The 23,085-nt window shown below is 42.2% G+C and overlaps 2 protein-coding genes and 1 pseudogene across 2 annotated transcripts; all 3 read left to right on the forward strand.

Moving 5' to 3' along the window:
- Nucleotides 1–678: 678 nt before the first annotated feature.
- Nucleotides 679–1,808, forward strand: LOC147991001 (uncharacterized; annotated as a pseudogene).
- A 1,657-nt stretch (nucleotides 1,809–3,465) lies between these two features.
- Nucleotides 3,466–4,641, forward strand: LOC147991002 (uncharacterized). Its single transcript, XM_087538485.1, has one exon. The coding sequence runs from the start codon at nucleotides 3,466–3,468 to the stop codon at nucleotides 4,639–4,641; it is 1,176 nt and encodes a 391-aa protein (XP_087394611.1).
- An 8,016-nt stretch (nucleotides 4,642–12,657) lies between these two features.
- Nucleotides 12,658–14,294, forward strand: LOC147991003 (uncharacterized). Its single transcript, XM_087538486.1, has 4 exons — nucleotides 12,658–12,756; nucleotides 12,863–12,955; nucleotides 13,047–13,109; nucleotides 13,653–14,294. The coding sequence occupies exons 1-4, from the start codon at nucleotides 12,658–12,660 to the stop codon at nucleotides 14,292–14,294; spliced, it is 897 nt and encodes a 298-aa protein (XP_087394612.1).
- Nucleotides 14,295–23,085: the final 8,791 nt, after the last annotated feature.

The raw sequence follows: 23,085 nt of genomic DNA on the forward strand, positions 1-23,085 counted from the left end.
TTGTCTTTCTGTGACTCACCGTTTCCCTACATATCCTCAGGCCTACCTAAAAGAAAATGTACGGGGTGCCCTTTTAAAATAAGTCCTTTTCCTTTATAGGTGTGCCTCCTGCACTCTCTCAATTCCTCTTCGTACCTGTGACAGGCCCTTTGTTTTTTTAGATGATGGTCTCTTCCCCGTTCTTAGTCCAGAAATTACGTCCCGTAATAGAAAGAGATGCAGGGTGGTTGTTGATAGACTTAGGGGGAAGGGGTCTGCCATTGGATCGCCCTTAAGTGCCGACTGGGTTGGATTCACGGCTGAGGAGTCTGAGATGCTGAAAGGTATGCTGAGTGCCGATATGCCTAGAAACTATTGTATGATGCATTGCTGATTTACCATTGTTACTGAGTCAAGATAAATTTGCAGCTGGGTACCGAAAGAGATCTTTCTACGGTGGCCCAGACTACAAATGTACCAACTGTGGTGCAGTCTTCTGGTTCGAGGAGAGGGTGAGATCGGAATCCGCTATTATGCTAAGGCGGGTGATTTACAACAAATGTTGCAAGGGTGGTAAGGTGTATATTACACCTTTTACGCCCTTGTTTCTCTCTGAGTTGCTGAGATATAATGGTCCCTCGCGTAGCAGAGAGTTTATAAAAAAATCGTCAGTACAACTGCCTCTTTGCATTTACTTCCATGGGAACTACTGCTGACCGTTCTGTAAATGATGGTAATGGTCCAAATATATACAAAATAAACGGCCAGGTTTGTCATCGAATGGGATCTCTTATGCCTAAGGAAGGAAATACCCCTAAGTATGCCGAACTCTATATATATGATACCCAGAATGAGGTGCAAAACAGGATTCTGGCTTTAGAAAAGGGTGAAAAGAGCGATGGTGGTTTAGATGAATCTATTGTTGAAGGCTTGATGCATATGCTTGATACACACAATTCTTATGTCAAAACGTTTAGATCAGCTAGAGAAATACTAGCAGCCAATAGGCATGCCGAGATAGCCATTCGTTTAGTTGCCCCTGGAGAATCTGATGGCCCACAATTTAGCCTTCCTACAACTGATGAGCTAGCGTCTTTTATGTTTGGTGAGTTCACGGTGGAGGCTTCTTGTCGTGACATAATAATACACGGTAGAGATGACAATCTGCAGCAAATATCTTCTTTGCAAACTTCATATATGCCTTTGCAGTATCCTCTTCTCTTCCCCTATGCAGAACGTGGGTTTCAGCTCATGCTTAAATATATTGGTTCAAACCCTTTAGATACTAGCAAAAGAACCAGGCTCACTATGCAGGACTACTATTCCTATTGTCTCCACTATAGACCAGAGCAGCATAATCCATACCTTTGTTGTGGTTTGCTTTCCTCACAGGCCATTGTATATGCACACGCTTGCATAGACGAGTGGAGGCTGCATTTCATCATGAAGGCTAATAATGATCTTAGAGCGGAGAACTTGCAAGGAGTCACTGATGATGTTGGAAAAGGGCAGACAGATGCAAGTTCTGTTGGCAAAAAAACATACTTCCATCCTCTTCTACCGATGGCCGGCGTTATATGATTGAGAACTTCCAGGACGCGGTGGCTATTTCACGTGTCTTTGGCCCACCAGACCTTTTCACCACCTTTACCTGTAATCCCAAGTGGCCTGAGATAACAGAAGCCCTGTGTTCTGAGCCTGGCCAGATGCCTTCAGACAGGGCGGATCTTCCGGTCAGGGTTTATCACATGAAGCTCAATGACTATATTCATGATATTAAGAGTGGGGAGGTCTTTGGTCCTGTCGTAGCGGGTAAACTTGCTTTGTGATTCCTCTGATCTCTTTTTGCCTGTTATTTTCCACCTCAGCTCGTGATATTTTTTATCCCTTTGTTCACAGTACTACACACTGTGGAGTTCAAGAAAAGAGGGCTTCCTCATGCCCATATCCTGATCTGGCTTGATAGAAAAAAACGGGAGGTTAGTCCTGCTTTAATTGACTCTTTTATATCGGCTTCCATCCCTGATCCTGTTGCGGATCCTCTTGGATACATTCTTGTTTCTGAACACATGATGCACGGCCCTTGCGGGGACGATGGTGTTAAATGTCCTTGCATGAAAGATGGATTGTGTTCAAAAAAATTCCTAAGTCATTTCAGCTTGAGACCTCTCTAGATGATAGTGGATTCCCTGTGTATAGTCGCCCAGACAACGGCCGTTTTATAATTTAAAAAAAGGTCAGGCTTGATAATAGGCATGGTGTTCCTTATAATCTGCTTGTGCTAAAAAAATACCAAGCACATATTAACCTTGAGTGGTGCAATAAAACCCATGTCATCAAGTATCTTTATAAGTATGTTACAAAGGGTCCTGATTTTTCAAAAACTTTGTTTGAAAGCATCAAAAACAAGCATGGTATTGAGATTGATGAGATCATGGAATATAGACAATGCTATTACATATGTGATAAAGATGGTTGCTGGAGGATATATGGTTTTGATATACACAGTAAGATGCCATCTGTTGAAAGATTGCCTGTTCATTTATTAAATAAACACATGGTGCGTTTCAATGTTAAAGCAAACCTGAAGTCAGTTGCTGACGATGAGTGGCTACAGAGAACAATGTTAACCAAGTGGTTTGTAGCTAATAGATGCCATGCAAATGCTAGGTCTCTTACTTATTGTGACTTCCCAACCAAATGGACTTGGCTAGCAAGCAAAAAACAATGGATTCCTAAAACCTCGAGTTATAGGATTGGTAGAATTTATTCTGTTCACCCTACAACTGGAGAACTTTTCTATCTTAGAATGCTCTTGATGGTTGTCAAAGGTGCCATGTCTTATATGGATGTTAGAACTTATAATGAGATTGTGTATGAAACCTTTAAGGAGGCATGTGCTGCTAGGGGCTTACTTGGAGATGATCTTGAATGGTATAGTGCGTTTGATGAGGCTTTGACCTGGGGTATGGGAGATCAGCTGCGCAGGATTTTTGTTACAATCCTTGTTCATTGTGGTGCTAACGATGAAAATGCTTTCTTCGAAAAATATTGGTCACACTTAGCTGAGGATATTAAGTACAATATCAAGCGCTCTTTTCGTGATGATAATCATGTTGTACCTCCTGATGAGCTGAGAGACATCTTGCTTGATAAGTTGACAGTTCTATTTAGTAAAAAATGGTTCTAATATTCTAGACCACAAGCTGCCATTAAAGACTACATATGATGATAACTCTGATGACAATGACATGATAACTGATGAACTATCTGCTGATCCTAAAAGTGAACTACTAAAGGCAGAAACCATGTACAACCAATTAAATCTAGATCAACTCCTAGCTTATAAGAATATTATCGACCGAGTTGTGTCTGGAAAACCTGGCTTCTTCTTTGTTTCTGGATATGGTGGAACTGGGAAAACTTTTCTCTGGAGTTCCATAATTGCTTATCTTAGAGGTAAAAAGATCTAGCAAATTAGCAGAGATGATCGAATCAGCCTCCCTAATAATATGGGATGAGGCTTTAATGACGCATCGTAGATGTTTTGAGGCTTTGGATCGTAGCTTGCGTGATATTCTGTCTGCCGACGATCCTTCTATAGCTGAGATGCCTTTTGGTGGTAAGGTTATGGTTTTGGGTGGCGATTTGAGACAGATTTTACCAGTCATCGAGGGTGGGGCTCGCTCACAGGTTATAAATGCTGCTATAACAAATTCACCACTATGGCGTTTTATAGAGGTTCTACATCTTAAAGTGAACATGCGTTTGGCTGTGCAAACAACAGATCCTGTTTTACAAGCTGAGATAGCTTCTTTTGCTGGTTGGATCTTGAGTATTGGTGATGGTACAGCGCCTTGTGTTGCTAGACAAGGGGGGTGTGAGCCAAGTTGGGTAACAATTCCTGATGATATGTTGATCCATTCTGAGGAAAATAGAATAGGCGCTATTGTTAATGCTGTATATACAAACTTTGCTAAAAATTGTTCTAATCGAAAGTACTTGTGCCAAAGGGCTATCTTAACAACAACAAATGATTTAGCTCAGGAAGTTAATGACCATGTGCTAGCCTTGATGCCTTCTGCTGAGAGAGAGTACTTAAGCTATGATTCTATAGGAAATGTTGCTGACTCAATGCGTAATATGGATGTGTTTTATCCTATCGAGTACCTCAATACAATTAAAATTAACAATTTCCCACAGCACAAGTTGCTATTGAAAAAAGGTGTGCCGATTATGCTCCTTAGAAATTTGAGTCAGGCAAGTGGTCTTTGTAATGGTACTCGTCTTGTTGTCTCTAAACTTGGTGAGAAAGTCATTGAGGCTATTATCATGACTGGTTCTAATATTGGGGATGTTGTGTACATTCCAAGGATTTGCCTCACTGCCAAGGATCCTAAATGGCCATTTACTTTACATCGTCGCCAGTTTCCGGTCAGGGTTTGTTATGCCATGACTATCAATAAGAGCCAGGGACAAACTCTCTCAGATGTTGGATTATACCTGAAAAGCCCTGTTTTCACTCATGGCCAGCTTTACGTGGCGGTTTCACGTGTGACTTCCAAGAAAATCTTGAAAATACTTATTGAGAAGGAAGATGGCACACTTGGATCTCACACTAGAAACATAGTTTTCTCTGAGATCTTTGAGTCTTTGGAATAGTACCTGCGTCGTGCTTTATTTTGCGAGCTGCTTTTGGTCTCACTACTACTTGCTGCCTCTTAGTCTCTGTTATTATATGCTTCCTCATTTGGTGAAATATTTCTATTGTCTGCTCCCTTTTCAATAAGATTTGAGTTTGTAAATGTTGTTTTATCTGTTGCTGCTCATTACCTAAGATAGCGAATACTGTTCTTTCTGTGCATCTATGTATGTGTCAAAGGTATTTTGGTAGTTCGCTTGGTATGTCTGTTCACTTGACTTCGATTAGGTATGCCATCATATTGCAAAACCTAATATGTTGCCTCTTTGTGTATTTTTACCTTCCTAAGCAAAAGTGTCTTTATGTTTCCAGATGGCGCATCAGATGCTCTCTGAGATACACAAGCACGGCAAGAAGTGGGTTGTCTCTGTCCTTGTCTCGCGCCTTTGGTTTTATCATGGGGGGACTGACAATGGGCCTATCCAGCACATGGACTTAGTTGTTCTTGATAGCCAGGTTTGTCTTTATATAGCTAGCTCAACGCCAACTGTCCATATTTGGCCTAGGATACCTTTCTAATTGTTGTTTTTGTTGGCAGGGCAACCATATGTATGTGCAGATACCTCCTCAGCGAGCAGAAGAACTGAAGAATGAGCTGCAGGAAGGAAAGGTATACATGATGAGCAGCTTCAACTGCATTGAAGCAAAGACAAGTTATAGACCTGTTGAGAGTCGCTTCATGATTCAGTTCACCAGGTTTAGCAACGTTGTTTTACGCCCGGGCTTGGAAGCAGATTACCCGTTCTGCACCTACAATTTGATCCCATTTCAGGACATCCCTAGGCCATGTGGGCCACCACCTCGTTTCCTTGGTAAGTTGTGTCACTGCATGCCTAAGTACATTAAAAACCACTTGTCAAATATCTGGAGTCTAATGCTCTTGCAAATTCTATGGTTTTGAAGATGTCATTGGAAGAATAACTGTTGTTTCTGATGTGGTCACTATCCAATCAATGCATCAGCCAGAGCCATCAAACACAAGGACAATAATCCTAACTGACTTACAGTAAGTGGCATTTTCTTATTATTATGCATGCACCATTCTAGGCCACCTGCTCGTTCGTTTGTTTACTGATTTGTTCGTCATATGAAACCTATAGGGGCAAGGAGCTAAGGCTTGTCCTCTGGGGTGATCGAGCGATTGAATTCGAAGAAGAAGCAGTGCGGGCAAGAGATGAAAAGGAAGTTGTGATTGCAATTTTCATAGGAACACTACCTGAAATAAATCAAGGTGGTCAACCTATTGCATCTTATACATTTATGAATTCTGTATTGTACAGCCTTTTCATTCTATGTTCAATGCAGCCTCTTACCCCTCTATATTGTTCAATAACTATGCAGGTGTTCAAGGACTTAGTGGTAGTTCTGCTTGCCGTTGGTACATTCACGAGGATCTCCCAGTGATAAATGACTTCCGCAATAGGTGATTTCTATATGCCTTCTAATTGGCTTCTCTTGCTTTAACCATGAATATGAAGACAGTGTTGTTTTCTTTGTCACGCTGCTAACTATCTCCCATGTTGCGTATTAAAATAGGCTGGGGACTAATTTCAAACCCATTGATAACAATGCTGCTTTGACCGAGGGTACATTTACTACACGTATCTACGCTGATCCTGTTGAAAAGACTGTGTCAGAGCTCCTCCCCTGAACCCTTACGAAGACGAGGTATCCTCGCTGTCTTTTCCTCTATATGTTGTTCCCAATTTTTCCTGGGCATGTGCTCAACTGCAAGTTATGTTACTTCAACAGGAAAAACGGTTCATATGTACCATTACTGTCCAGAGGCTCAATCCTGATCAGCGCGGGTGGTTCTTCTCTTGCTCCTCCTACAACAAGACCTCTACAATAGTCGCATCGAACTACCGATGCACCAATCCTAACTGCTCATCCATAGCAGCACAGGAAACGTATGTGCCTTCCAAGACCTTTGTCTCCTGTTTATTTTGTTTTGTGTTGTTTGTTTCCTCAGGCTTCCTGCCTCATTTATTTAGACATGCCTCTTCTATGTTTTATTAGTCCTTTACTACAATCCTCATTCTATTCGTGTCATGTGCAGGTACTGTATTTCGGTATTTGCGAGTGATGATGTAGGTGAGGCTGAGTTCACCATGTTTGATAAAGTTGGAAAAGCAGCTGTTGGAAAACCACTCCTCAATTTACTGAAGTTTAGAAACCCAGGACTTCCAACCATACAAGAGATAGCTCGTGTACCGATGGTTGATAAAATTGCTCCACCAGAGATTACCCAGATTATTGTGTAGAAGTATAAACTTCTTGTGTCCATTGCAAAGAGAAGCTTTGCAACCACAAGCACACAGTTATCATTTCAAGTTGAGAAAATTATGGAAACCTACAAGCCCGAGTTAAGCTCATCTGCCTTTGACTGTGTCCCTGGATTATCTGGAGCATCATCCTCTGCTTCCCTCACTAACAGTCCAGTACCATCTGAGATCTTTACACCCAGCACCCCAAGCATCAAGCAAGCCCAGCCTGGTAGCTCCTCAGGGAGCCATGCTATAACTTTTCCATCACCTACAGGCGCGGTGTGTTGTTTTCTTAGTCTACCATCTCTCTTTCCGTTTATTCAATCAAGATGCCCACAAACTAATTCAGTTCTTCTCATTTCCTTTTTTTACACTCAAACGCAGACACCAACTTCAAAGCTCAGTGTTGGTCTCCTTTCATCTGCATCTCCAGGGTATGCCTCTTTAGAAAGGACTACTGCAGTGTTTTCTAATACTTGCTTACACTTATGATCGTATTTTCTTTTCTAGCAAATCACCATGCCCACCCAGCAGGACCAGGCGTGCTTTATTTATCGGCAATGACAAGAAGCTCCCTCTGGCACAAGATCCTCCAAAGAAGTGTGACGAAATAGCCGCGGTAAATATTTCTCTGCTCCGCCTGAGATACCTATTAACACACATGTGCTAACTAACGCATAATACTATAAATGCATGATATACGTTCAGTAAATGAGCAGCATAGTCACGCATTGATACACAGGTGTCAAGGCAAAATCTTACTATTGTATAACCTAATAGCCATCCAATATCAATATGCTATATCTCTCTATTATCAAGCTTATGTATATGTTGGGTGCTCCAGGTGAACGATGATGAAAAGGCTGAAGATCCTTCTGGTGCTGCTGATGCAAAAGATGATAAGAGTCCACTTCAAAAAAACAAGAAGTAAGTACTGCTTCTTACATTCCATTAATATAGCTGGTTTCCAAACCTGTGTATAGCATTCCGCTTATTTATTTTTGACTAACACACCTTGAAATAAAGGAACCCCTTTGCTGGAAAAAGGAACTGGAGGAGGGAAGAATACAAAGCAGCAGTGACTCCTTTGCCCTGCCTATGCAACCTTAAAATATCTATAGGTACACCACAATTTCCCTATATACTATTGTTCTTGGACTTGTTTTGCCATTCTCATACTTGGAACTGGTTTCTGAAACTTTGCATTCTGTTGTAGGTTATCTATCCTATGTACATTAGCTTCTCCTCAACAAGATCGAAGGAGAAAGATGGCGGTTTATGCATCTAGCTTCGCTCTCAACAACGCTGTTGGATAGTAATTTCAAAAAATTTCCTACACACACGCAAGATCATGGTGATGCATAGCAACGAGAGGGGAGAGTGTGATCTACGTACCCTTGTAGACCGACAGCGGAAGCGTTAGCACAACGCAGTTGATGTAGTCGTACGTCTTCACGGCCCGACCGATCAAGCACCGAAACTACGGCACCTCCGAGTTTTAGCACACGTTCAGCTCGATGACGATCCCCGGACTCCGATCCAGCAAAGTGTCGGGGAAGAGTTCCGTCAGCACGACGGCGTGGTGACGATCTTGATGTACTACCGTCGCAGGGCTTCGCCTAAGCACCGCTACAATATTATCGAGGATTATGGTGGAAGGGGGCACCGCACACGGCTAAGAATATGATCACGTGGATCAACTTGTGTCTAGGGGTGCCCCCTGCCCCCGTATATAAAGGAGCAAGGGGAGGAGGCCGGCCGGCCCCTATAGGCACGCCAAGGAGGAGTCCTCCTCCTAGTAGGAGTAGGACTCCTACTAGGAGGGGGAAGGAAGTGGGGAAGGAGAAGGAAAGGGGGGCGCCGCCCCCCCCCCCTCTCCTCGTCCAATTCGGACCAGGGGGGAGGAGGCGCGTGTCCCACCCTTGCTGCCCCTCTCTCTCCACTAAGGCCCATATGACCCATTACTTCTCCCGGTAGGGTTCCGGTAACCCTCCGGCTCTCCGGTTTTCTCCGAAATCACCCGGAACACTTCCGGTGTCCGAATATAGCCGTCCAATATATCAATCTTTATGTCTTTACCATTTTGAGACTCCTCGTTATGTCCGTGATCACATCCGGGACTCCGAACTAACTTCGGTACATCAAAACTCATAAACTCATAATATAACTGTCATCGAAACCTTAAGCGTGCGGACCCTATGGGTTCGAGAACAATGTAGACATGACCGAGACACGTCTCTGGTCAATAACCAATAGCGGAACCTGGATGCTCATATTGGCTCCTACATATTCTACGAAGATCTTTATCGGTCAGACCGCATAACAACATACGTTGTTCCCTTTGACATCGGTATGTTACTTGCCCGAGATTCGATCGTCGGTATTCCAATACCTAGTTCAATCTCGTTACCGGCAAGTCTCTTTACTCGTTCCGTAATACATCATCTCGCAACTAACTCATTAGTTGCAATGCTTGCAAGGCTTATGTGATGTGCATTACCGAGAGGGCCCAGTGATACCTCTCCGACAATCGGAGTGACAAATCCTAATCTCGAAATACGCCAACCCAACATCTACCTTTGGAGACACATGTAATGCTCCTTTATAATCACCCAGTTACGTTGTGACGTTTGGTAGCACCCAAAGTGTTCCTCCGGCAAACGGGAGTTGCATAATCTCATAGTCATAGGAACATGTATAAGTCATGAAGAAAGCAATAGCAACATACTAAACGATCGGGTGCTAAGCTAATGGAATGGGTCATGTCAATCAGATCATTCAACTAATGATGTGACCTTGTTAATCAAATAACAACTCTTTGTTCATGGTTAGGAAACATAACCATCTTTGATTAACGAGCTAGTCAAGTAGAGGCATACTAGTGACACTCTGTTTGTCTATGTATTCACACATGTATTATGTTTCCGGTTAATACAATTCTAGCATGAATAATAAACATTTATCATGATATAAGGAAATAAATAATAACTTTATTATTGCCTCTAAGGCATATTTCCTTCAAACGCTCCATCACAATTCTCTTTGACCAGCTACAAGCAGAGTCTGTTGTCGTGTATGCTTCTTGCATAGACCTTGGTGTGGTTGTATGCTTCTTACGAAGCATGTCTAAAACTCCTCTATTTATGTCTATGTGCTAAAAAGTCTTTGGCTGCTCAAGTAGCAGTGTCAAAGCATGACAAAACAAAAAACTTCTCTAAATAATCAAGTGAACTCTAGCCTATTATGTGTCTGCTCTTCGATTAACATTTGCCTTTTTATGCGTGATATGCTGCCCCATAGTCTGCAGATGATTTCTTCTTTTCATAGATGATTTTGTCTCCCCTTTGTTTTAGACTCTGGTCATCTCCTCCTTTTTTCATAGCCTTTAAGGCTCTGGCCCATTCCTATTTTTACTTCGGCCCAGTAGGCCCATTCTTGGTCGTGCCTCATATCCAGACAAGGTGTGGGTTGTGTGGCTGAAGACTGGCCTATGTGCTGTCCCCCATAACCTGCACGCTCTCTTACTCCACCCCACCAATCCCGCCATCACACTCTCCGCGCATACATTTCTAGGGTTTCTTCCCCCGCTACATCTCTTGGTGCCCTAGGCTTATGGCGTCTTCTTCAACCGATGAAGCTGCATCCTATACTACCGTTTCAGTTCAAGGTAGATTCCATTCTTTCCCTGTTCCTCTAAACTCAGTCGCTGCCCCTGTATTCTTAGATCTAGTCGTCCTTTCTCAGCGCCTAAGCTGGCGGATAGTCTAAACTATTTTATAATCTTGCTAGGTATTTCGTCCTCGTCTGTCTGTTCTAGAAGAAATATTACAAGAGCTTTTCTTTCTTATGGTGAAACAAAATGCCCAGAGATCCGGACACACTACCATTTCCAAATCATTTTCTCTCCTGATAGTAGAACTGCACGAGGGCACTTTGATAATGCATTGGCTAAAGCTTTTCAGCTTAAGTGCGATGAAATTGTTACTATTGATACTCCTGATCAGGAGTTCTTAATTAGCATCCCAAACAAGCAGTAGAACAAACAAGCAGTCGAGTTCCTTCAATCCGAACAGAGGCTTAACCTAGGTAATATATACTTTACCACCCTCTGTGCAGATGAAAACTCAACATTTTGTGGCACACCGGCCTATGATTTCAATGATAACCATGCTGGATCCCAGGTTTTAGTTGAAATAACAAACCTCCCGTTGTATCTTTGGACATTCAAGACAGTGGATTTTATGCTGCATCCATATTGTGTTGTCTCTGAGCTTTACCCTGACACAATCACCTACAATGATCTACTCGCGTTCCGGTGCATCTGTTGGACAGACGCGCCAGAAAATGTGCCATTGCGGATGAATATCAAGATTAGACGTAGGTTTAGGGATCAAGAAAACACAGCAATAGGGATCCACCTGGACATGTTCACTGTGCGTATTAGTGTGCTTAACAACCATTTCAGCAAGATAATGAGGCCCATTGAGCCATTACCACCTGTGCCAAATGCTCGGGACATCACCGTCGACGCTACTGCCCCACACTATTTTCTTCAAGACACGAAGGTCGGCCCCGATAGATTCCAAGAGCTATCACATTCTATAATCCTCAAACGAAAAGATGGTGTTGAACCCATAGACACAAAGGAAATATTTTTTGCGGTCATTCGGTATATACCAGCGTCAAGATACATCATGGTGAAGCCAATTAGCTTTAATGCTTTCCTTGTATACTATGAAGGGGATGTTCAGTATGCTACATTTGCAGCATTCAGATCAACTATTCTGGCAAGGGGACACATTGAGCTAGGTGGCCACATCTTCAAGGCTATTCCTTGGTGTTCTTCTTATGGTGGCCAGCAAATTTCACTTACCCGATTTATTCGTGTGAGTATAAGTGAACTTCTAGTTGGAATCCTCCGACACGAAAGAGCAAGCCAGCTGTTGAGCCTGTTTGTATTGGTTGAAGAGAATGGTTTGCCTGGACAGGGCTTCATAAATACACTTAGATATGACTATTTTGGCTGGGTTGACAGTGTGATTGATATCCCAGATTATATTACCATCTACATAACGCCACGTGGATGCGAATCAGACTATATGCATACAGGACATCATTACATGCCGCTGTACGCGCGGCAGGCAAAGATAACGGTTCAATCTCCAACTATGCTGGAAAACTAAGGTATGCTATATGTGTGACTCAGTTTATGTACACATACTGACAAGGTCCTATGATATAACAGTTAACTTATTTTTTCATTTCTCATAGGAATATTGTTGTGATGAAGCCTACAAAAGTAGATGTATTCTGCTCTCTGAGCAAACTGCTATACATCAAATAGTGGAGAAGATCGAAAACTTCAACCACCTATTACAAATGTCTTATTAGCAAGCAACCTTATTATGCCACCAGTGTATTTTTATTTTCAAACTGTAACGCCAGTTTAAGACCTGTATTACCTGCTTCTCTTTTCTATTACTTGCAATCAACAATTACAGTGGCCCTCTGTGTACCTTTCTATTCGCATTTTCCCTTTCCAACTACTACTATGGAGGCCCTTGAAAGTTGTGGTGTATGGGCCCAGAGACAATAGCCCATCCAAAAGGCCCATATAGACATATCATATATTGCTATGAAGGCAGCCAGATGAAACCCTAGATCGGCAGAGTGTTCTCTCCCGCACATTCAGTGCCTGGCTCCCAAACAATGACCACACCGGTGCGAGCGCAGTCAATATTACTAACTGATGTTTCTCCATGTGTTTCAGCATCTGGATGCCCGGAGAACTCCTCAGCAGGACCACAGGTAACTACCCTTACGATTTAGTGATGTAGCCGCAGATCTATGTGCCCTCTTTCTGATTAAGCTTGCAGCTGTGGTCGGTGCTTAATCTATCTATCTGATTTCACAGGAGATGCCGCTGGATGCAGAGGAGATGCATTCCAGGTTTTCTCCGGATGAAGAATACTCCAACAATAACCAATCTGAAGGCCAGCTGCTTGAGGTGGCTTTCTTTCAGAAAAATAAAAAAGCATTCCTTTGACCAGAATGATTTTCCTTGGTATGCACTGAAGCTGTTCCAATTTTTGATGCAGGAGGAGATGGCAGGCATGGAAGAGGCCTACACTCAGTATGAGAATTCGCAGCCCCGCTGTGAGGTTGGTGGTTATATAGTAGAAAACAACTGATACTTTAGTCATCTGTTGTGGATACTTTTTCTATGCCTATTTCCTCTCAGCAAGATTCGTAGTTTAAGCTTCATGGGCTTATTATGAAAACTATTTCTTAATGTCATGAAGTTTTAAGCAGGCTAAAAGATATGCCTGTGCTGACACCACTTCCTGCATTATTTCAGTGTTGGATGTGTGTCTTTTTGTTTTACAGGCGCAATACTCCTGTTTATACATTGCATTCAGGATTCAATTCACACTTGTGATAGTCATTAGTTCATGCTTGTGATAATTAGATCCTACCAAGTAGTGAATGTTGTGGTCTACACCGTCGATGCATAGCTTATGCTCTTATGCATAAAGTTGTTCAGGATAAATTAGTTATCTTCATTCAGCTGTTACCATAGCAAAAACTAATATGGTGTTAGTTCTACTTGGGTTATTCAAAGTACATTTTCCCTTCTAAAAGCTTTTACCTGCCGAAATATGATTCATGCCCTCGCGCCTAATGACATTCGTTTAAAATCACAGGCCATACCACCGATGATCAAAATCCCTTACAGGATGATGCTGGATGTTCTTTCACAGACTTTAGAACTTTCAGCAGCTGAATATCGAAGCAAAGCATGTGACGGCGGTAGAGTATGTGTCACTGTTTTTTTTCATACGCCCACATCATATGTTGAAGATCATGGCAGCCGTATGGCTATTCCCGGGGTACAATGTATCGATCATGCAATGTCAGAGGACACAGTTGCCATGGAGGCAATTGGATACATAAAATGCATGGTTAAGACTGAACTAAGAGACTACAATTACAGCAACATGAAGAAACTGGATGAGGAAAATCAGTCTCTAAAGCATGAGCTAGCAGTGGTGAAGTATAACAAGCAAAAAACAAAGGCGAAGAACAAATCCATCAAGAACAAATTAATGATGGCTAGGTATAAGAACAAGAAAAATGCTATGGGCTGGTTCGTTCTTACAAGATACATGCATGGATTATCTGATCATATATGCAATGTGACAACGCTCAACAGATCACCTGGGAAAGAACCCATGGATCAGCTTATGAACGAACCTCTTAACAACATTGAGAAGATAGCAGAAAGACTCAAGCGCAGGGTGCTCAAATTAGAAAAGCAACTAAAAAGCATCAGGAGAGGTTTCTAGAGTTCTCTTCTACAAGAATGGATCCTAAACCAGACCTTTTAGAATTGTAGTCTATTTCGATCCTTTTGTTTAACCGCATAGATTAACCGTAATGTATAATTATATTTCTCCGTCTGTGTAAGACTTGCGAAGACTGTGTAAGAAATAATGATGGCCCTGTTAAGACTCTGTTGCTTGTACCGTTTATGTTTGTGTGACTTTTTATTTAATGTTTAGTGCCATTTATGTCTCTATAACTGGCATAGCCAAGGCTAATGATGGCCCTGTTAAGACTCTGTTGTTTGTACAGTTTATATCTGTGTGACTTTTTATTTAATTTTTAGTGCCATTTATGTCTCTATAACTGGCATAGCCAAGGCCATCAATATACTACATGATTCCTATTGCGTATACAATTCCTGTTTCTGTAGATAGCAAAACTAAATTCGCTAATGCAGTGCAAAATAGCTCGTTTCTATCTGCCTGTGAAAATCCGATCGCACGGCTGTGAGAGCGGGCTCATATTCTAAAATACGCGCGCTAAAAAATCAATAAAGCCTTGGGCCTGGTGTCCATATCAGGCCGCACTGAAAACCCTTGCCAAGCCCACAGCAGTCCATATACAACAAGCACACTGGCTCCAACTCACAGATTCTAGGGTTTCTATCAGCCGCATCCATTTCCAGTTCGATCTACCACCCCCCGAGCCGCCTCTATCTTCCAACTCCGTAAACCACACATCCAGTGCAAGGATATGGCGGGCGAGAATCCGGATTCTCCATTGGACGAAGAACTCATGGCCAGGGGCCTTCCACAGGTACGTGCCTCAAGACAATTGGGTAATTTACTTCCTGTTTATATAGTCGATTAAAACATTTATGCAATGACATCTTTGTCCATTTGCGTGATGCATGCCTGATTTACAACTTGCAGATGTCGCCAACCCATGTCAACATAAGCAAACATTACATTCTTCAACAAGCCACGAACACTCTTAAGCTGCAAATAACTGACCATGACATACTTGACATGGGAGAGCATGGCCTGATTGCCTCTCTTTCAATCAATTTACCACCTCATAGAGGCTGGGCAGCCACAGAACCAAAAAAAATTATGGGGATTTCAAAACTACATCCCTCGAAGCTGCTGAATCAGCTAATGTAGCTGCAATAAGCTATCTACAAGAAAACAACATAGTAGTATTTGATGATGCAAACCTACAACCCCTAAATAAATGCAGAAGAGAACTCCTACAAGCAACATCCTAGTCATGGGGTTTTGAGCAATCTACTATGCAGCTTAAAAAACAAGTCGAAGCCATGGAAAGAGATAGGGTGCAACCATTAACATTGTTGCTTTCATCCGATGACGACAGTCCAAATACACCGCTTCTTGAGGTATATTAGATATACTTTTGTCTTAGTTTGTGTACCAGTTTTACACATAGAAAAAATAGACCATGTATATCTCATAACAAGTTTCAGGAACCCGATAATGAATTGGTTCCAACACCTGAAGCAGAACCACAGTTCAATGGCAGCGCAGCGAACACACTGCCAGCTGAAGTGATCTCTAACCTCTTTCCTGCCACCAGCAAGTTGGACCCAGAAATCGCAGGCAACGGAACTACTAGGTAAAACACTCACAACCAAAACCTACTAAATCAACTATCTTCCTCTTTGACCAACCAACAAAGCACTGTATGCAGGGTGGCTGCAAAAAGAAGTGCAAAAAGAGCGTTGTTCGACCATGGCAATGATCTGTAAACCCAAGCAATAACGTCGACCAGGATACTTTTGAAAGCTAGCTCAAAGGCATTACCAAAACTTATTATCCTTCGTGCGGAGTATTTTCATGCAGCCGAAACTTTAATCCTATCTTATGAAATCCCATGTACTGACTATGCTATATCTATGTGTGTACGCTTAATTACTTTAGACAAACGGAATTACAATGTTAGGCAAAAGCATATAGCTCACTAATAGTTTAGAGTCTTCATCATCATTGCATTACATAGATAGCATAGAGGATACATTACTGCCAAAATAAAAGCATCCTGGTTTCCTTGGCCCAACAAACCCGACCATAGTCTATCAAACGACTGAACATTACTAACATAGGCAGACCATCATACTAGAGAACATATCTACATGTCCTTGCAGAACATCTTCCCATCTTCCTACTTCCAAACTGCATCACAGAAACCTACAAAAACCCATACTTACTTAGACCAGGAAATAAACTAAATATTTCTTTCAGAAATAAAATTATGTTTCATACACCAACCTCTTCAGATTTTGTGCACAGTGAACACTGGCACCCCCTTGCAATGTCGGAGAGAAAAGACACAGATTTCCCGTTCTTTCAGCTTCGCTCTTTCCATGAAGCGGCTCCAGTTATGTGTTATAGCAGCCCTCTTGTCAACCCCTTTCATCAGTCGAACATAGGTTAAACAACGCCCAGATGAAAGCTTAATCCGCATTCGATCAACCGGACTGGAGAGAAACTTCATGAGGTGCTTCTCAGTGAACAAAGTAGAGAAGTACTACAAGCATTCAATAGACTTATAGTTATACACTATGATTGATAGAGTAGGCAAAATACACATATAGGCAAATAAATTCGCTTCTCACCATTCTCTACCCAGCTTTGGTAAAAGTCTTGTTCATCTCACACACATAGTGCCTAATAGCAGGCTTAACAGAACGAACATAGCAGCTAAGACGCTTCCGAGCACACTTTGACATCATAAATTTCTTTGAATACATCCAGTCGGCTTCAGAATTAGGATCATATCCTAACAATAAAAGTAAAATAATTAATTTCCTATCTATAGAAAGAAACACTCTGGATTATCTAGCATTAGTCCTTACCAACTGAGTACTCTCTAGGGTAGTCACACACATCCTTGCATGTCTTCTGAAGCCTCTTTTTCTTCATACGGTAGCACATGCCTCAATAATTCAACAAACAAATGGCCCATAAGCGCAAATGACTAAAGTACAGATCATGACCACATTTCATTAGGTTAAATGTTTGATGTTTACCATTACTAAAAATACCTTCATCAGAGCTTGTGTCCATGCCATCATCAGAGCTGCTGTACGCCCGTTCATCAGAGCTCATGTCCACACCTTCATCAGAGCTGGTGTATGCGGGTTCATCAAAGCTCGTGTCCACAGCTTCATTAGAGCTGCTGTCCGCGCTCTCATCAGAGCTAATGTTCATAGGATCGTTGATGCGGTCTCCCCTCATGCCTTCAAACCTAAACAGCAAAGATTTTCAATCGGCACAAACTATGTGGAAACAGGCAGAAAACATCGTGCTGAAAAAAGACAGCAATGGAGTAGGAGTCAGCTGAAAACGAAAGGAGTTGCCAAATCCAAATGAATGCGGACCAGATCCATGTTTCAAATAAGCCCCAGCCAGTCAAAAAGGGGAAGAAATCTCACCAGCACGCAAACGCTAGGGTTCGTCTCTCAAGGAAGGGTTCGACCACCAGACGGAGATGCCGAGGAAGAGGAATAACAGGGGACCTATGCCTGTCGCTTGATATTCTACAGCGAGCGGGCCAGGAAGAAAAATTGCCCATGGGCCAAACAACAAGCAGGCCAGCCCAGTAAACCTTAAATACTCTATAAATAATATTAGACGTGCTTCTAAAAGAAAACAGACACATAGCTCTTTTTTTAGGAGAAATAGGCACATAACTTTCAGTCCACATAATACATGCATATGCCTCACTAATTGGTACAACCGTTTTTTATTGAGAGACACAACCTTTTCAAAACACTTCTAATTTAATTTTTCATAGCAATGGCTGTTTTTTTGTTTCAACTCTAACTCTATGCTATTAAAGTAAACCAAGTATATTAAAATAAACCAACTATATTCATATATGCCTCAGTAATTAGCCGATTTTTATCAAGAGAGACAACATTTCAAAACACTTCTATCTTCATTTTTCATACCAACGAATATTTTTTTTATTTCAGCTTTCACTCTATGCTATTAAAATAAATCAACTATTTTAAGATAAACCGATTATATTATATCTTCTTCCCTTAGGTTTCTTATCTTTTCCCCTCTTTTTTTCCAAGAAATATATGCATGCCCAACTTTTTCATCATGATAACCATGTATTCAAACTTGTTAAAAAAACAACCAAGCCAACTTTGCTTTCTCATCATACTTCATGTTTTCAAACTTGCTGAAAAAATGCAGCCAAGCCAACTTTACTCTCTCATCATCCCAAAAAATATATGCATGCACAAAATTTTCATCATGACAACCATCATTTCAAACTTGCTAAAAATTTACAAAGACGCCAACTTTACTACCTCATCATAGTGGCCATTTTTTCAGATTAAACATGTTCATATTATGCAAGATTTCCCTTTTCCCAGACTATGGTTCAGTTCAAGGTTCTTGCAGCATGAAACTCTTTTCATCGACAACATGTCTTCAGTGGGTCTCTGCGCCATTTGGCGCAACGGGTCAACTAGTACACACAATAGCCCAAACGGCGGGGTTATGTCCAAGAATATGCATTTTCATCTTATGCCTCCAACTAGCAAAATTAGTACCATCAAAGTAAGGACCTCTACGGTGATAATTTCCCTCGCTAGATGTCATACTCTCCTAGGTTGTGAAACCAAGGCTATGACCACCAAAAGCTATGGAAATCAAAGCAAATGGAGACCAAAGCTCTGATACCACTTGTAGGATCGAAAGTATGTCTAGAGGGGGGTGATTAGACTACTTGACCAATTAAAAATCTATCCTTTTCCCAATTTTAGTCTTTGGCAGATTTTAGCTATCTTAACACAAGTCAAGCAATCTTAACATGATTCAAGCAAGCATGCAAAGAGTCTATGAGCAGCAGAAAGTAAAGCATGCAACTTGCAAGAATGTAAAGGGAAGGGTTTGGAGAATTCAAACGCAATTGGAGACACGGATGTTTTTGTCGTGGTTCCAATAGGTGGTGCTATCGTACATCCATGTTGATGGAGACTTCAACCCACGAAGGGTAACGGTTGCGCGAGTCCACGGAGGGCTCCACTCACGAAGGGTCCACGAAGAAGCAACCTTGTCTATCCCATCATGGCCATCGCCCACGAAGGACTTGCCTCACTAGCGGTAGATCTTCACGAAGTAGGCGATCTCCTTGCCCTTACAAACGCCTTGGTTCAACTCCACAATCTTGTCGGAGGCTCCCAAGTGACACCTAGCCAATCTAGGAGACACCACTCTCCAAGAAGTAACAAATGGTGTGTTGATGATGAACTCCTTGCTCTTGTGCTTCAAATGATAGTCTCCCCAACACTCAACTCTCTCTCACAAGATATGGATTTGGTGGAAAGAATATTTGAGTGGAAAGCAACTTGGGGAAGGCTAGAGATCAAGATTCATATGGTGGGAATGGAATATCTTGGCCTCAACACATGAGTAGGTGGTTCTCTCTCAGAAAATGTGTATTGGAAGTGTAGGTATGTTCTGATGGCTCTCTCCATGAATGAAGAGTGGGTGGAGGGGTATATATAGCCTCCACACAAAAACTAACCGTTACACGAAATTTACCAATCTTGGTGATACCGAATTGAGAAACTCGGTCGGACCGATTTAGCAAACCTAGTGACCGTTAGGATTTTCGGTGGGACTGAGATGCAACTCGGTAGGACCGATATGGTTAGGGTTAGGGCATAACGTAATCTCGGTGTGACCGATTACACAAACTCGGTGGGACCGATTTTGGTAATAAGCTAACCAGAGAGTTGGTCAGGTAAACTCGGTGGGACCGATTTGCTCATTTCAGTGGGACCGAAATGTTACACAAGGGAAACAGAGAGTTTACATTGCAATCTCGGTGGGACCAATCGCTCATCTCGGTAGGACCGAAACGTTACGAAGGGAAACAAAGAGATTACAACCCCATCTCGGTGTGACCGAGATCCCTATCGGTGAGACCGATTAGCCTAGGGTTTGTGGCAGTGGCTATGACATCTGAACTCGGTGGCGCCGGATAGAAAGAATTGGTGGGGCCGAGTTTGACTTTTGGTTTAGGTCATATGTGGATGTGGGAAGGTAGTTGAGGGTTTTGGAGCATACCACTAAGCGCTATGAAGCAAGAACCTCATCAAGCAACACCTCATCCCTCCTTGATACTATTGGCTTTTCCTATAGACTCAATGTGATCTTGGATCACTAAAATATAAAATGTAGAATCTTGAGCTTTGAGCTTGAGCCAATCTTTTTGTCCTTAGTATTTTGAGGGGTCCACTTTCCTCATCCATGCCATGCCATTCATTGAGCTTTTCCTGAAATATTAATCTTGGAATAATGTTAGCTCAATGAGCTATATGTTGTTAGGAATTACCAAAACCACCCAGGGATAGTTGCACTTTCAGTAGACCCCAAGGGTCGGCTCATTATGATGTGATGAGTCGGGTCTTCAATAAGATGAGCAAACAACGACTTTGCATTAGCCCCCAAGTGTCATGGTGCATGCTTGCAGCGACATGAGACTTGTGTATTTGATGTAATCCCAACTTGAATAATGTAGCCCCCAAGTGCCAGGTCGTAAGCCTGCAGGGACTATTCCTTCCATTGTAGAATAAATCATATCCATTGATAAAATAATAGTCATTACGCTAAAGCGATTTTGAAGACTGATAACCATAATAAATATCCAGCCGTGTTGGCTATTAAAGATTTGAATAATATAACTTGGTTTGAAAACCGATTCCTGCCATATAAACCGGTATATCCGTGCCCATATGATACATGCTATGATGATGTAATGATGATGCAATATATGATGATGTATGTGTATGATCAAGAGGGTTTAAGTTATGGTTCGGATACGAGCAGAGCCCCCAAGTAGTCATAATTGTGGCATTGCGCTGATCAAGATGTGTAGCTATGGTTCAGATATGACCAGAGCCCCCAAGTGATTTCCCTGGTGACCTTATGCCTATCAAGAGGTGTAGCTATGGTTCGGATACAACCAAGCCCCCAAGTGATTTCTCTGGTGCCCTTATGCCTATCAAGAGGTGTAACTATGGTTCGAACCCATAGCCCCCAAGTGATTTCCCTGGTGGCCTTATGCCTATCAAGAGGTGTAGCTATGGTTCGGATACGACCAAGCCCCCAAATGATTCCCCTGGTGCCCTTATGCCTATCAAGATGTATGAATATGGTTCGAACATAGCCCCCAAGTGATAATTGTGAGCTGTGCTCAAGGGATACCATGTTTGAGCTATGTTGTGCAGCAGACTCTCTTTGGCCCCTTATGATAATATTGGCTTGATAGCCGGATTACCGAAGTAACCAGAGCTGTGCTCTTATGATAATATTGGCTTGATAGCCGGATCAAGAGGTGTAGCTATGGTTCGAATACGACCAAGCCCCAAAATGATACTGCGAGTTGTGCTCAAGGGGCACCTATGTTTGAGCTGTGCTTTTGCAACAGACTCTCTTTGGTCCCTTTTAATTTTTCTCGAGAACTCGAACTTGTGAGAGATTATTCTTTTTGAACCAGAAATTCTTAAACCGGATATTGAGAGCTTCAAAGCTTTGTGGGAGATAGTTTTCCCTTGAACCGGATTTTGAACTAGAATCCTTCTCTTTAAGCCAAAAATTTTCTGACGGCCTTTAAATTTGCACCAATATGGCGGTTCAGGGTCCTGCATTAGATAACTTTGCAAGCCGGAGTAATTGCTCTTTTAAAGAAAGTAATATATAATATAAAAATATAATGGATGGATTTCACCTGATATGCTAGGCCATAAATTACACACCGCCAAGTTGATCATCACCACGGTGAAGCTGAAATCAATCATGGCCGAGCAGCCGCATGAGTGGAAAAATGAGCCGGCCGCGGCATTTTAAGCCAGCGCGGACGGGCGAGTCAATCGCAGGCGTGGTAAGCCACGCGAACGGTGAGTCAATCATGGGTGCGGTCCCGCCGAGTTGATGTAGATTGAGCTGCACGGGCGGCAGCTTGCGCACACCCGTTCAACAACAAGCGGGCACGAACACCGGTGCATGATGATGCCAACGCACACTTCATAGATACAACATGGCACCACCTTTTATAATGAATCCTTGTCCTGCATATAAATATCTCAAGCCAAAGTAATTGTTCTTTTGACAAAAACAATATGTGTCAATACAAAAAATAGACGTAGATGGATATCACCTGATATTTTTATCAGACAAAAAGATAGCAGGTGTTCAGTTGATCTGATGATGGCCCTGTTTGGATCATGGGGTTAGAGCTAGTTTGGGTTAGTTGGAGGCTCAAATAACCCAAAAGTATCCAAAGAGGAAGGGTTAGAGTGGGTTAGTTCTATCTAACCCAACTATTCCGATGGAGAGGTGCTTATTTGGGTTAGAGTGGGTTAGAAAATAACTCTAACTCTAACTGTGTTAGAGTATCCAAACAGGACCGATATGTGTTCCCTTCAGTCCTTTATTAGTCTGGGGACTTGATCCCTTGTGTTTTCTTTCCTCTCGTGAGGAGACAATACTAATAGTACTTAAGTCGTTTCATGCATGTTGACTTTCTCAACTGAGCCGGCTTGTCCATACTGGAAAATTTGCATTGATGCTTCTGGTGTGACACTAGCTCCATTTTTTCTTTTCCCCCTTTTTTAGGTGCATGTGCTGCAGATCAATCAGACCTCGATCTCTGTACAAATACTAGTGGTCCTCGGGGTCTTTAGCCAGTGTTATGGAGTGCTAGGCGAACTGCTCCAGATCTGAGCTTCGACTGATCCCCATATGAGGTAGCCATGGCCATTTGACTCGG

The sequence above is a fragment of the Triticum urartu genome, chromosome 1A (assembly GCF_056163025.1).
Source record: "Triticum urartu cultivar PI428250 chromosome 1A, HENAU_Tu73, whole genome shotgun sequence".
In the NCBI taxonomy this organism is placed as follows: Eukaryota; Viridiplantae; Streptophyta; class Magnoliopsida; order Poales; family Poaceae; genus Triticum; species Triticum urartu.

What these genes read in the sequence shown, in the direction of transcription:
- LOC147991002 (XM_087538485.1), top strand. Translation starts at nt 3,466, where the DNA reads ATGATCGAATCAGCCTCCCTAATAATATGGGATGAGGCTTTAATGACG.
- LOC147991003 (XM_087538486.1), top strand. Translation starts at nt 12,658, where the DNA reads ATGACCACACCGGTGCGAGCGCAGTCAATATTACTAACTGATGTTTCT. An exon ending in CTGAAGGCCAGCTGCTTGAG is followed by an intron (nt 12,956 to 13,046) that starts GTGGCTTTCTTT and finishes TTTTTGATGCAG; the next exon opens with GAGGAGATGGCAGGCATGGA. An exon ending in ATTCGCAGCCCCGCTGTGAG is followed by an intron (nt 13,110 to 13,652) that starts GTTGGTGGTTAT and finishes TTAAAATCACAG; the next exon opens with GCCATACCACCGATGATCAA.